This window comes from Pseudochaenichthys georgianus, chromosome 5 (genome assembly GCF_902827115.2).
Source record: "Pseudochaenichthys georgianus chromosome 5, fPseGeo1.2, whole genome shotgun sequence".
NCBI lineage: Eukaryota > Metazoa > Chordata > Actinopteri > Perciformes > Channichthyidae > Pseudochaenichthys > Pseudochaenichthys georgianus.
This window is the reverse complement of record NC_047507.1, coordinates 24271133-24287017: the sequence shown is the minus strand read 5'-3', so window position 1 is coordinate 24287017 and position 15885 is coordinate 24271133. Positions and strand designations below refer to the sequence as shown.

The following is a 15885-nucleotide window of genomic DNA, read 5'->3' as shown; positions in this document are numbered from 1 at the left end:
TATCCGCGGAGATAAATTCATCCCAGTATTTCAGGGAGAAGACACTGTCATCCTGGGGGTGAGTTAATTCTAACCATCTCCTTCCCTTTTCCCTCCTTTCCATGCAGTCGGTGCACGCGAACGCTAGGGGTTACACTTTGCATCTCGTGCACACATCAAATACTGGCCAGACAAGACTAGAGGCTTAACGGCTCCTGCTAGAGATCAAACTAAGTATAGCCCCTATCAATATTCTGACCACCAACATGTTGCATGCTCATGTGTGTTGCTGCCATTAATAAGCAACAACGCAGGCTTAGCCTTGCACAAAAAAAGTCTAGATTAGATTGATTTATATCGCATGATGTAGTATTGTTAGATGTGCCAAGAGCAAGGACTGTCTTAGGTAAGACAGCTTTTATGTGCGCAGCTCCACTTGCTTGGAACAATCTACAGCAAGAATTGAAACTGAGCAATCTCATTCCTCTGCATGTTTTTAAAGCTAGGCTAAATGAAATGCTCGTTGATACTATGGACACTTGTAAATGTCTATAACTATGTAAATGTACCCGTAAATATAATGTATGATGTCCTTTATTGTTTTATGTTTCATGTGGAACCTATATGCTGCAGGTCTCCCTTGAAAAAGAGATCTATGATCTCAATGGGACCAATCTGGTTAAATAAAGGTTTGAAATGAAATGAAAAAAATGAATAGTCATTTCATGCCTTCAGCTAAATTGCCTAAATCATCCTGTTCTTGTTTGATTGAAGCCCAAAATCAATACACTCCACAAATCTGAGCTCAGCATTGTGAAGAACTCAAATGCATCTGGACCCCACCTTTGGGATCCCACACTGCCTCATTATTTGCTTCTGCTATGGATTTGATCTGCTGGATTTTGGCATTTTTTCTGTCTCAAGAGATCGTGCATGATTGATTGATTGATTGATTGATTGCTTGCTTGTTGTTGGTGTTTCTACAATCAGCCTGTAATTCACTGTTGAAGCAAAAGGTGCAATACGTTAATGAGAGTCATAATTAGGCTCCGAGGGCTGTTTCTGTCCAGTAAACGGATTCCTATAGCAGCTGCTGTCTCTGCTTTGGAGCTGCAAATGAAAATGGACCAAGCTTTAACACATTTGTCAATCTGATGGATTGTATGAGTCTGAGGTTAACAGCTGGGGATTAAGAGTGCTCTAAATGCAAATGTTCTTGTTGATTAAATGTACGGAACATTTGTGCCGAGGATAACATACGCACATATACATAATACACACATGCACACACACACACACAAGAAGAGAGAGAGATAGAGAGATCCATATGCTTATGGCCCTAGGGTTGACTTCAAGTGATGATGAAGACAGCAGATGGATGTCTAACACAAGACAATTCAGTGCCCATTATTCTGATGCTATTAGAGAATAGCAGGCCACCATTACACCAGCTTCAAATCATCCATTCATGCATTCATCTTGGTAACTGTATTTAAGTGTATTCAGGATTTGTTAGAGTGCAGCAGAAGAATGAAAAAATGCATTACGATGTTCTTTCTATAGATTATGAGGCTTTTGTCAAGTTCAAATTCTAAATAATTACTGTCACTCACTACAAATACATTATTTAGTTGATGCTGGTGCTTCTGTTCAATTCAGGCTGCAGTGTGTTAGTCACATTGCTCTGCATATGATGACAGTTGGGAACATTGTGCAGAAATTGAAATCATGTTACCCAATTAAGGGAACCGTGATCCATCATTATGGTGAAGAAAACCTACGCAGTGCACTGCTGTAGTTCCCTCTAAGCACTGCTGTATAGCAGCAGGAGCCTACAAAACTGATGTCTGGAAACAGATGTGTGCACTGCTTATATTTCCAGTTACTTCATGTATCAACCAAACAGCAGTTTCCTTCTTCTCAGAAAGTATAACCACAAAGGTATGAACACAGTTTTTTTATCCTTCTTAATGAGAATTTAGCTTGGAGGCGTGCAGAATGCCAATGTTTTTTAAGGTGTGTAAATGTATTTATAGTGTCTATTTTCTCTGTGTAGCTTCCTTCTCATAGCTCTGGAATACTCTAAGAGGAAGTTGTAAAAACTCTCCTGAGACTTTAAATGTTGCGGCTGTCAGGTTGGATCTGGATGTAAGATATCGGGCGGCAGGTAAGCAGGCTTGCTGCAGTGACAACTGCGTTGTTTGGTAAATGTTTATAAAAAACAATTTATATCCGGGCAGTGCTGATGGCCCCACATTTGTCTGCTCGAGAAAGTCTTCTTCTGGAACTTGGTAACTGACAGGGCCAATGATTTGAGCTTCTGAGTGATGGTTTGGCAGCACCTGGGTGGCAGGCAGGAGGAGACTAGGAGAGATTAAAGATCCGGGGAAATGGCATGTTGGTGTGTGTCTGAATTGATGAAGGAACGTCTCTGGGGCCTTAAGACATTTCGGAACAGGTGAAGTCTGAGTGATAAGATATATGACAGTCAAAAAAGCAATGACTCCTGAAACATCTTGGATGTGAAATTTGACAACTTTAACTTGCATTGACCTTGATACATTAACATAGCTATAAGTCCTTTAAGCATCATCCTACATTTTGATAAAAGCATTTGTCCAAGCATCTGTTTACAAATAGGTTAGTTTATCTGTGATAAGCTATGCAGTGTATAATTAGAGAAGACTCTTTAAGATTGCAAACTGTCCTATGAATATTACTTGTGAATTCAAAAGTATATTTGTAAAATAAAGATTGTGTTATTTCTCCGTCCAAAATGTTTAACAAATTTGACTTCTGCTGCTATGTCCATATGTGTTGGTCTCTGCCAACTCTCGGGGAAATATCTGGCTTTTTAGCTGCTAAATGCTCCACTATGTTCACCAACGACCTGCTAACTGTGTCCTCCTGCTTGTTTTCTGCTGAGCAGTCTGCTTGGCACTGGAAACAGCTCTTATGCAAGTAAGGTTGATGAGAGGAGTGAGATTTGAACTGAAAGAAACATTTAAGATACAGAACATGAAAACTAAAATGCAAGATGCACAACGCTCCAAAAACTGAGAGAAACTGGAGAGTCCGGTGTTGTTGCCTGTGAGCAACTTCTGCCAAACCATAATGCAGTCATTCAATCCATTGCTAACATAAATCAGATTAGTGTAGCCACTGTACAGTTGGGTTACTCAGGCACGCACCTGAGTACTTGAATATAACTCATTTTGACTAAGACGTTACCACCATGACTTGCATTTCAATCTTAAGTCAGACTTGATATGAGGGTTTTGTGACTTCACTGCCATAATACAAGATGTACTTATCATGTACTGCATCCTATAGTGAGGAATAAGTGCTTTTTCTCTGAGGTGTGGATTTAGCAGTGCACAAATAAACGTAAGAGAGTAGGCTACTGGCGAGGGTCTGAAAGCATTAATACAGTTATTGTTGGATCATGAGCTTATACAGAACAGGTTTAACCTTTTGCTGCACATCCTGAGTTAGTCACGTTTTCATAGCAGTTCCCACGAACACTTTCCAACATTGCAACAGCTTTCTCGCCAAAGTTAAATTGAATGACATAGCAATATGTCACATCCCCTAGTGTTTGTTTCATTTTGTTTTCTTTTGTCTGGTATGCCACCTGTGGAGGCTTCTTCGGTGCTAAATGGATGTGTGACAGTAAACCACACTCAGGCTGTACTGCCCGCGGCTCAGCCTTAGTGTTGCTTCACAATGGAGTGACACAGCTGTCTCTAGTATTTCACTGTCGGGAATAATGCCACGTCACAGGGGCCAGAGTGTCCCTCCTAATCTTCTGGCAGGCGAAAAAGACAGCCCAATGAATCACGCTTTGGACTCAGTTCTATCACTAAATAAATAACCAATGGATGCCTCAAATGCAGAAGATATGGAATTTCTTCTCTTGCTCAGAGGCAGTAACATTGGTTATCACATGCTAGTGCCATATGTAGCTTCCCACTGGCATTACATGCATATATACATCATACCAGTGGCAGTATGATGATAAAATATGATTTTAGAGGTTAGAATAACTGCTATTTCAGCCCTGTGCTGTATTCACTCCATGATTGTTTGTTTCATATCTCTTTATTTCTGCAAGAGCTTTAAGGACCTCACTGGTGCTGAAGATACAAAACAGTGTCATTTACCGATTCCCTTGATTCATTTGACTGCTGTTGTGAATATTTGTATCTGCATGCTTGTGCTGAGTTATTAACAGGATGATAGTGTAAAATATAATTTGTTAATATAGATTATTTTCCTAATCCAATCCCAACTATTTGAAACCAGCAGGAAGAAACGCTACAGTGAATTTTACGCTGGCACTAACTGTAGGTCATGTAGTTGGCTCTGCAAGTTCCTTTCATCGTGGGCATTACTTTCCACCATTAGAGGTACAAGTGTAATGAGCCTGCATCCTGGAGCAAGGCCAGACTGTTTTAGCTTTTGATCAAAATGCAAAAACAACAGGAAAGTCATTTTGTTCCCAAAACTGTCCTCCTGTCAAACTCACTCAACCTTGGATCATGCGTAGCTGTGCATGAGTGTTTATGCTGATTTAAAGTTTAAAACAATCATAACCTTTATACCGACCCGTTGTCATTTCCATATTGAACTTGTTCGATGTCTGCCTGTGTTGCCCATGATAGTTATTGAGGAGGCTGAACTGTGCAGTCAAAAGAGCCCCTTGGCACGTTTTAGGGAGTCCAGTTGAAATGTGCACATTAAATAGCTATTGATTCTCTATTTTCTGCACACCATTTATAATTCTATAGATTACTTCTCCCCGGCTGCTGTTCCGTTGTGTGCTTAGATATCATCTCAAAAGAGTTAAAGCCTTTTTAATTACAATTGAGAAATACACCTTATTACATTTTTAGGAAGAATAGAGGATTAGACCAGTCTTGTCAAAAGGTTCACAGAGATGTAGTGTATTATCTACCAAGGCTCACCTTTTATATTTTGGGATTAGCTTCGTTTGAGAACGCCCTTATTTTCTCCTGGAAGCTTTTTCTGAGGTTGATTAAAAATAAACTAGGTTCCATGGTGATCTGATGCAGAAAATAGGCATGTAATGTTGTTAGACAGTCCCCGATTATCTATGAGCGAAATTCAAAGATGTCCGTCTGCTTTCTGATGGAGCTGCAGCTCTCTTCCTGTCGAGCTCGGCTGAGTGCTGTGTCTTTTTTCTTCTCCTCTTTCTTTCTTGATTATACACCAAGAAGGAAAAGCATCTGCTGTTGAAACACACTGTTGACAGTGCATGTCGACGCAGAGTAAAGTCACCTGTTTCGTACATTTTGTATCAAAGTACATTGCAGCGGTTTTCTCCTTAAGCATATTTGTTTTGCATTGTCTTCCCTGTCGGCAAACCAAACAGTCGGACATGGAGGTCCAAAGGGTCCCGCATCCCCACCGTGCTCTAATTCTATCACTGCTCATACCCCATCCAATTAGGAAATGTAATAGGATTGCTGTGTAGGGTCAAGATCAGTGCACATGTCCTCCCTTTAGTGGCCTCCTCCTCCGGAGCATCTACCACTTGGGATCAAACCTCACCTTCTCCCCCTTCTCCCCCTTCTCTCTCTCTCTCTCTCTCTCTCTCTCTCTCTCTCTCGCTCTCGCTCTCGCTCTCTCTCGCTCTCTCTCTCTCTCTCTCTCTCTCTCTCGCTTCAGTGTATTTGTATCTATCTATAGCTGTGTTTCATGGTGTGATGATTCTGCTGCTTATTTCCTCACGACTCAGCAGCAGTTTTGGAGGATGTGAAGAAAAAGCTCAGCCTCATCTGTCATCTCATTAAGTCAGGAGGAGGTTTCAAGTGTCGAGAGGGAAGCTCCTCAGTCAGGAGTCATATGTTAAAGATTCTTCCGACTTTGGTGAGTTTATTTCGGCAGTCAGCCGAGAGATATGAAAACTGACCTACTGAAAGTAATTTTGGCTGTATTTCAAGAGTAAAATCAATATTCTAATCTCGACAAGTTTATGGCTAGCTTTTACATTTAAACTTTAGAGTACCTACTCGATCTACCCATAGCCCATACCGACAAGGGCTAAATGCTCTCCCTCTCATCTTTTTCATATTAACAACATCAATTTAGTCCGCACAGCCACACTCAGCAACAGCATTATATAGCTGCCAGTTTCTACAGCTCATCTTATTTAGCCTGCACACATGCTAGGGTTAGATAAGCTTGTGCCAGCCCTTTTCTCTCCCTTAATGACAGAAGTGGGCTGTGACCACCAGGCCTTTAGCTCCGGGGAACATTAATGGAGCATCCTCACCTCATTAGCCATGGCCCTGCCCAGGATACAGCTTGGTCCCCAAGTCTGCCCTTGGTGTCTGTTGGCAGCACAATGTAACCGGCTGCACATGCTCGCACACGTGTGTGCACATGCCAAGACCCCCGAGCAGTTGGTGCTATATTTGCCTAGACGTAAGACTGGAAGGAAATCCCAGGGATACGATTAGAGGATCCCTGCCTTCTGCAAACCCAGGACTTCTGTTTCCTTATATTGATCACAGTTCAGCTTATTGATCTGACACTGGAGAACAGTGACATCTACCCCGGGTCTCTGTTTTTATTTTCTCAGAGGAACCAAGCATTCAAGCACATTCTCCTTTACTTTTTTTTAACAAGGTTAATCACATTTTGGTTTTTAGTGAAACTACTACATAACAGAGACTGGAAAATCTTCACAATCTAACAAGTCTCATTTTAGTCTTTGCTTTGCCCTGGATTGGTCTTAACCCAGACTTTTATGCATTTCTTCAGGCTACAATACCAGCTGTTTCTTAGTGTTTTTCAGTAGGTTTAATCAAAACAGTGATTTATTTCTGCTCTTTTGCCCCACCTTTTTCTATCTTGCAACGTTTCTAATCTACTCAGTTTTATGCAAATTCCAAAAGTAATAATTCTGGAGGCCTTTTATTATCCAAATGACCTCACTGCACAGATTGGTCATTAGTTGCTGCTGAATAACTAAGAGAATCCCCCGTACCGTGTTGTTGATTTTAGAGCAAATTCAATTAATTTCTCACTACTGCTCCTTGAATTGTTTTATTTCTACTTAGCTTTTCCTCTACCATCCCTTGCTTTAATAATTGTTGCCAGCGTACAGAGGTTGATAGAAATATATGTCAATGTTTCCATACACGACTTCTTCCCTACCTACCCTAATTTATAATTCATTCTCCGCCACATGTGGTCAGCAGCTCTCATACTAATGGTGCAACGTGGCTGGATTTGGTTGATGACTGCATGTGCCTTCCTTTGGAACTATCGGTGCTCTTGAGGATCAGTCACTGTGTGGAGGCACTATAGATTTAATTAGAACTGTGGACCATAACCACAAAAAACTCCATTTCAGTTTGGAGCAGAGCTAGAGTAGAGATGACAGCATTATATGTTGCCTGCATTATCGTGTCTTTCAGCATCCCTTAACGCCTACATTCAGTCAATACAGTTGCTTGTTTGTGTACTAATTGAATAACTGGTTTGGAGGAATCGATGGCACCTTTTAAGAGCCTTCCTTATTTACATGGCTTTACTTTTAAGAAGAAATGGGCATCAAGGCAGGTGTTTGTGGAATAATGTTACTCTCCCTGAAGTGCAAGTCAAAACAAAATTTCACAAAACACTACAGCATTTCACAAAACACTTAAACATTTCATAAAACACTTAAACATTTCAAAAAACACTACAGCATTTCAGAAAACGCCACAACATTTCAGAAAACGCCACAACATTTCAGAAAAAAAATCTTCTTCTCCAAACACACCCAACTCCACTCCAGGCGGGGCATCAGCCACTCCCAGCAGTTTCACACCCCTAATAATCACCACCGGACAAGCTAAGAATCAGCTCTCGAAGATCAACGTGAGGAAGGCAAGGGGTCCAGACAACACCAACCCCCGAGTGCTCAAGGCGTGTGCCGATCAATTAGCAGGAGTTTTTCAGCACCTCTTCAGTCTCTCCTTGAAGCTGATGAAGGTGCCGGACATCTGGAAGATGTCTTGCATTGTCCCGGTGCCCAGAAAGACACGCCCCAGCACCCCAGGAGACTACAGGCCTGTTGCTCTGACTTCACATGTCATGAAGATCTTTGAGAGACTGATTCTGCAGCACCTCAAACCCCTCGTGTGTGACTCCATAGACCCTCTACAGTTTGCCTACCAGGAAAACATTGGCGTAGCCGTAGAGGATGCTATCACCTACATGCTCCACAGAGCCTACACACAGCTGGAGGAGCCGCACAGCTCACTAAGAATTCTGTTCTTCGACTTCTCCAGCGCCTTCAACACGATCCAGCCATACCTGCTAGCTGAGAAGCTGTCAGTGATGCAGGTGGATCACAGCATGGTGGCCTGGATCACAGACTACCTCACCAGCAGACCTCAGTATGTCAGACTGCAGGGCAGCGTGTCTGATGTGCTGCTGAGCAACACTGGAGCCCCCCAAGGAACTGTGCTCAAAGACGAGGTCAACAACAACTATAGAATGTAATAATTATACTTATTATTGTCTATTAGATTAACTAATCTAATTGTAACAAAACTAGCGATAGAGCCAGCAGTCTCTCAGCCGGCGGAGGTTTCCAAGCTGATGTGGGTCACTAGCTTGAGATGACAGCGTGTGCGTTTGTTTTCTTGCAGTCGAAGGCGGACGGGCGGGGAAGTACTCGCTATCCAATAGAAAGCGCTCACCGGTGTGCAGAAACCAACAAAACAAGCCCTACAATACATTTGAGCGTTTGTGCAATTGTAGGCTACGTCGCTACGTTGCTTACCATCGTTTTGTTTTGTTTGTTTATTATCAACAAAGAATTGGTTGGGCGCATTCATTTTGCAAAATGAACTGCCTTCAACAACACTATTCTTTTTTTCAAAATATATTTGTCAGAATTTAGCAAAGTCGTCACTGGTGGCGCTAAAAGTACAGCCAACAACTCAGTCAATGGGCCAAAGACGGTCGATTGTGAAGATGATCACTCTGTCGGACAAATTATCTACCTTATCTAAAAGCATTGATAAATTATGAATGGGTAATGTTGTATGTTGTATGTTACTTTCTTATGTTTAAAATAATAATGATTAAAACACATAGAAAAAAAACGATAGGCTATTGAATAATAATTCAAACCCATAGAAAAAAACTATATTGAAACTACATAATAAGCACTCATAGTCTTCTGTTTCCTGAGACAAATGTGTTAAATGCTATAAAACAGTTGTAATAGTATACATTTGTCGAACTGTGTTTCGTAGTGCATAGCCCTTATAGCTATTGCAATTCCTATAAGTGTTAAATAATTACACATGTTAGTGTTGAGCACATTTCTTTTTTATCTGACTTTCTCAGCTCTGATGAATGTGCAGTACATCAATGGAGAACCCTAATTTTCTTGACAACAACGACGGAGCCTTTGTGTGGTTCCTTCATGACTGCCCATGCAAAAACAGCATTGCCATACCAATCTGGTGAAGACGTGGACAAAATTGTTAAATTCTGGACCTAAAAATTACTGGCCACAAAAAAATCAAATGATGCAATAAGGAACACCTTCAACTTGTTGTGCTCAGTGTTCAATTGTTAAAAGTTAACTTCCATGTCAATCCCAGTTAAAAAAACTTGGCTGAGGAAATAAGTAGCAGAGTTGGAGCTCCCCTCCTCAGTGGTGCTGATGGGAGGATTTGAGTCGCTACTTTCCAAACCCCGCCCCCAATGCGAGAGCAGTGATGACGGAGAGGCATGCTCCCGAGCAGCCTGCAGCCTATCCAGACACTGCCGACCGGACCGGGTTGGAATATACTCACATTACAACTCTCCATCTGTTCTCCTACGCGAGTTTGGTTTGAGGGCTTTTGAAACTAGAATCACTCCGAACGGGTTGTTTTTGCTTGTGATTTCTTTAATGAATTTGTCTCTAATCGCTATCTCCCAAAACTAGTGGGTGTCCATTCATCCAAATGTTTCGCCTGCCGGTCTCGCTTTGCATGTAGCTGGTGATTTCAGCCTGCGCCCAGGTGGTTCACGCGAAATTGCGAAGGGGATTTTATTTGTCTTTATATTTGTTGGATAGAGACATCCCTTTTTATTTATTGGAAAGCGTGTACACTATTTTTCCCCAACAATGGCTGATGCTAATGCAGAATGCAATATCAAGGTGTTGTGTAGATTTCGTCCTCTGAACAGTCCGAAATTATCCGCGGAGATAAATTCATCCCAGTATTTCAGGGAGAAGACACTGTCATCCTGGGGGTGAGTTAATTCTAACCATCTCCTTCCCTTTTCCCTCCTTTCCATGCAGTCGGTGCACGCGAACGCTAGGGGTTACACTTTGCATCTCGTGCACACATCAAATACTGGCCAGACAAGACTAGAGGCTTAACGGCTCCTGCTAGAGATCAAACTAAGTATAGCCCCTATCAATATTCTGACCACCAACATGTTGCATGCTCATGTGTGTTGCTGCCATTAATAAGCAACAACGCAGGCTTAGCCTTGCACAAAAAAAGTCTAGATTAGATTGATTTATATCGCATGATGTAGTATTGTTAGATGTGCCAAGAGCAAGGACTGTCTTAGGTAAGACAGCTTTTATGTGCGCAGCTCCACTTGCTTGGAACAATCTACAGCAAGAATTGAAACTGAGCAATCTCATTCCTCTGCATGTTTTTAAAGCTAGGCTAAATGAAATGCTCGTTGATACTATGGACACTTGTAAATGTCTATAACTATGTAAATGTACCCGTAAATATAATGTATGATGTCCTTTATTGTTTTATGTTTCATGTGGAACCTATATGCTGCAGGTCTCCCTTGAAAAAGAGATCTATGATCTCAATGGGACCAATCTGGTTAAATAAAGGTTTGAAATGAAATGAAAAAAATGAATAGTCATTTCATGCCTTCAGCTAAATTGCCTAAATCATCCTGTTCTTGTTTGATTGAAGCCCAAAATCAATACACTCCACAAATCTGAGCTCAGCATTGTGAAGAACTCAAATGCATCTGGACCCCACCTTTGGGATCCCACACTGCCTCATTATTTGCTTCTGCTATGGATTTGATCTGCTGGATTTTGGCATTTTTTCTGTCTCAAGAGATCGTGCATGATTGATTGATTGATTGCTTGCTTGTTGTTGGTGTTTCTACAATCAGCCTGTAATTCACTGTTGAAGCAAAAGGTGCAATACGTTAATGAGAGTCATAATTAGGCTCCGAGGGCTGTTTCTGTCCAGTAAACGGATTCCTATAGCAGCTGCTGTCTCTGCTTTGGAGCTGCAAATGAAAATGGACCAAGCTTTAACACATTTGTCAATCTGATGGATTGTATGAGTCTGAGGTTAACAGCTGGGGATTAAGAGTGCTCTAAATGCAAATGTTCTTGTTGATTAAATGTACGGAACATTTGTGCCGAGGTTAACATACGCACATATACATAATACACACATGCACACACACACACACACAAGAAGAGAGAGAGATAGAGAGATCCATATGCTTATGGCCCTAGGGTTGACTTCAAGTGATGATGAAGACAGCAGATGGATGTCTAACACAAGACAATTCAGTGCCCATTATTCTGATGCTATTAGAGAATAGCAGGCCACCATTACACCAGCTTCAAATCATCCATTCATGCATTCATCTTGGTAACTGTATTTAAGTGTATTCAGGATTTGTTAGAGTGCAGCAGAAGAATGAAAAATGCATTACGATGTTCTTTCTATAGATTATGAGGCTTTTGTCAAGTTCAAATTCTAAATAATTACTGTCACTCACTACAAATACATTATTTAGTTGATGCTGGTGCTTCTGTTCAATTCAGGCTGCAGTGTGTTAGTCACATTGCTCTGCATATGATGACAGTTGGGAACATTGTGCAGAAATTGAAATCATGTTACCCAATTAAGGGAACCGTGATCCATCATTATGGTGAAGAAAACCTACGCAGTGCACTGCTGTAGTTCCCTCTAAGCACTGCTGTATAGCAGCAGGAGCCTACAAAACTGATGTCTGGAAACAGATGTGTGCACTGCTTATATTTCCAGTTACTTCATGTATCAACCAAACAGCAGTTTCCTTCTTCTCAGAAAAGTATAACCACAAAGGTATGAACACAGTTTTTTTATCCTTCTTAATGAGAATTTAGCTTGGAGGCGTGCAGAATGCCAATGTTTTTTTAAGGTGTGTAAATGTATTTATAGTGTCTATTTTCTCTGTGTAGCTTCCTTCTCATAGCTCTGGAATACTCTAAGAGGAAGTTGTAAAAAACTCTCCTGAGACTTTAAATGTTGCGGCTGTCAGGTTGGATCTGGATGTAAGATATCGGGCGGCAGGTAAGCAGGCTTGCTGCAGTGACAACTGCGTTGTTTGGTAAATGTTTATAAAAAACAATTTATATCCGGGCAGTGCTGATGGCCCCACATTTGTCTGCTCGAGAAAGTCTTCTTCTGGAACTTGGTAACTGACAGGGCCAATGATTTGAGCTTCTGAGTGATGGTTTGGCAGCACCTGGGTGGCAGGCAGGAGGAGACTAGGAGAGATTAAAGATCCGGGGAAATGGCATGTTGGTGTGTTCTGAATTGATGAAGGAACGTCTCTGGGGCCTTAAGACATTTCGGAACAGGTGAAGTCTGAGTGATAAGATATATGACAGTCAAAAAGCAATGACTCCTGAAACATCTTGGATGTGAAATTTGACAACTTTAACTTGCATTTGACCTTGATACATTAACATAGCTATAAGTCCTTTAAGCATCATCCTACATTTTGATAAAAGCATTTGTCAAGCATCTGTTTACAAATATGTTAGTTTATCTGTGATAAGCTATGCAGTGTATAATTAGAGAAGACTCTTTAAGATTGCAAACTGTCCTATGAATATTACTTGTGAATTCAAAAGTATATTTGTAAAATAAAGATTGTGTTATTTCTCCGTCCAAAATGTTAACAATATTTGACTTCTGCTGCTATGTCCATATGTGTTGGTCTCTGCCAACTCTCGGGGAAATATCTGGCTTTTTAGCTGCTAAATGCTCCACTATGTTCACCAACGACCTGCTAACTGTGTCCTCCTGCTGTTTTCTGCTGAGCAGTCTGCTTGGCACTGGAAACAGCTCTTATGCAAGTAAGGTTGATGAGAGGAGTGAGATTTGAACTGAAAGAAACATTTAAGATACAGAACATGAAAACTAAAATGCAAGATGCACAACGCTCCAAAAACTGAGAGAAACTGGAGAGTCCGGTGTTGTTGCCTGTGAGCAACTTCTGCCAAACATAATGCAGTCATTCAATCCATTGCTAACATAAATCAGATTAGTGTAGCCACTGTACAGTTGGTTACTCAGGCACGCACCTGAGTACTTGAATATAACTCATTTTGACTAAGACGTTACCACCATGACTTGCATTTCAATCTTAAGTCAGACTTGATATGAGGGTTTTGTGACTTCACTGCCATAATACAAGATGTACTTATCATGTACTGCATCCTATTAGTGAGGAATAAGTGCTTTTTCTCTGAGGTGTGGATTAGCAGTGCACAAATAAACGTAAGAGTAGGCTACTGCGAGGGTCTGAAAGCATTAATACAGTTATTGTTGGATCATGAGCTTATACAGAACAGGTTAACCTTTTGCTGCACATCCTGAAGTTAGTCACGTTTCATAGCAGTTCCACGAAGCACTTTCCAACATTGCAACAGCTTTCTCGCCAAAGTTAAATTGAATGACAATAGCAATATGTCACATCCCCTAGTTGTTTGTTTCTTTTGTTTTCTTTTGTCTGGTATGCCACCTGTGGAGCTCTTCGGTGCTAAATGGATGTGTGACAGTAATAACCACACTCAGGCTGTACTGCCCGCGGCTCAGCCTTAGTGTTTGCTTCACAATGGAGTGACACAGCTGTCTCTAGTATTTCACTGTCGGGAATAATGCCACGTCACAGGGGCCAGAGTGTCCCTCCTAATCTTCTGGCAGGCGAAAAAGACAGCCCCAATGAATCACGCTTTGGACTCAGTTCTATCAATAAATAAATAACCAATGGATGCCTCAAATGCAGCAAGATATGGAATTTCTCTCTCTTGCTCAGAGGCAGTAACATTTGGTTATCACATGCTAGTGCCATATGTGCTTCACACTGGCATTACATGCATATATACATCATACCAGTGGCAGTATGATGATAAAATATGATTTAGGAGTTTAGAATAACTGCTATTTCAGCCCTGTGCTGTATTCACTCCATGATTGTTTGTTTTCATATCTCTTTATTCTGCAAGAGCTTTAAGGACCTCACTGGTGCTGAAGATACAAAACAGTGTCATTACCATTCCCTTGATTCATTTGACTGCTGTTGTGAATATTTGTATCTGCATGCTTGTGCTGAGTTTAATTTAACAGGATGATAGTGTAAAATATAATTTGTTAATATAGATTATTTTCCTAAATCCAATCCCAACTATTTGAAACCAGCAAGAAGAAACGCTTAACAGTGAATTTTACGCTGCACTAACTGTAGGTCATGTAGTTGGCTCTGCAAGTTCCTTTCATCGTGGAGCATTACTTTCCACCATTAGAGGTACAAGTGTAATGAGCCTGCATCCTGGAGCAAGGCCAGACTGTTTTAGCTTTTGATCAAAATGCAAAAACAACAGGAAAGTCATTTTGTTCCCAAAACTGTCCTCCTGTCAAACTCACTCAACCTTGGATCATGCGTAGCTGTGCATGAGTGTTTATGCTGATTTAAAGTTTAAAACAATCATAACCTTTATACCGACCCGTTGTCATTTCCATATTGAACTTGTTCGATGTCTGCCTGTGTTGCCCATGATAGTTATTGAGGAGGCTGAACTGTGCAGTCAAAAGAGCCCCTTGGCACGTTTTAGGGAGTCCAGTTGAAATGTGCACATTAAATAGCTATTGATTCTCTATTTTCTGCACACCATTTATAATTCTATAGATTACTTCTCCCCGGCTGCTGTTCCGTTGTGTGCTTAGATATCATCTCAAAAGAGTTAAAGCCTTTTTAATTACAATTGAGAAATACACCTTATTACATTTTTAGGAAGAATAGAGGATTAGACCAGTCTTGTCAAAAGGTTCACAGAGATGTAGTGTATTATCTACCAAGGCTCACCTTTTATATTTTGGGATTAGCTTCGTTTGAGAACGCCCTTATTTTCTCCTGGAAGCTTTTTCTGAGGTTGATTAAAAATAAACTAGGTTCCATGGTGATCTGATGCAGAAAATAGGCATGTAATGTTGTTAGACAGTCCCCGATTATCTATGAGCGGAAATTCAAAGATGTCCGTCTGCTTTCTGATGGAGCTGCAGCTCTCTTCCTGTCGAGCTCGGCTGAGTGCTGGTTCTTTTTTCTTCTCCTCTTTCTTTCTTGATTATACACCAAGAAGGAAAAGCATCTGCTGTTGAAACACACTGTTGACAGTGCATGTCGACGCAGAGTAAAGTCACCTGTTTCGTACATTTTGTATCAAAGTTACATTGCAGCGGTTTTCTCCTTAAGCATATTTGTTTTGCATTGTCTTTCCCTGTCGGCAAACCAAACAGTCGGACATGGAGGTCCAAAGGGGTCCCGCATCCCCACCGTGCTCTAATTCTATCACTGCTCATACCCCATCCAATTAGGAAATGTAATAGGATTGCTGTGTAGGGTCAAGATCAGTGCACATGTCTCCCTTTAGTGGCCTCCTCCTCCGGAGCATCTACCACTTGGGATCAAACCTCACCTTCTCCCCCTTCTCCCCCTTCTCTCTCTCTCTCTCTCTCTCTCTCTCTCTCTCTCTCGCTCTCGCTCTCTCTCTCTCTCTCTCTCTCTCTCTCTCTCTCTCTCTCGCTTCAGTGTATTTGTATCTATCTATAGCTG

General features: G+C 41.2%; 1 protein-coding gene across 1 annotated transcript in view; it reads left to right on the top strand.

Moving 5' to 3' along the window:
• The first annotated feature begins 7556 nt into the window (after positions 1–7556).
• The window catches only part of kif5ab (kinesin family member 5A, b), a 73350-nt gene continuing 65021 nt past the window's right edge, over positions 7557–15885 (top strand). The window contains exons 1-3 of the mRNA XM_034082514.2: positions 7557–7572; positions 7790–8475; positions 10171–10254. Of these exons, the coding sequence (XP_033938405.1) occupies positions 7557–7572; positions 7790–8475; positions 10171–10254 (786 nt within the window). The remainder of the gene's footprint in view (positions 7573–7789; positions 8476–10170; positions 10255–15885) is intronic.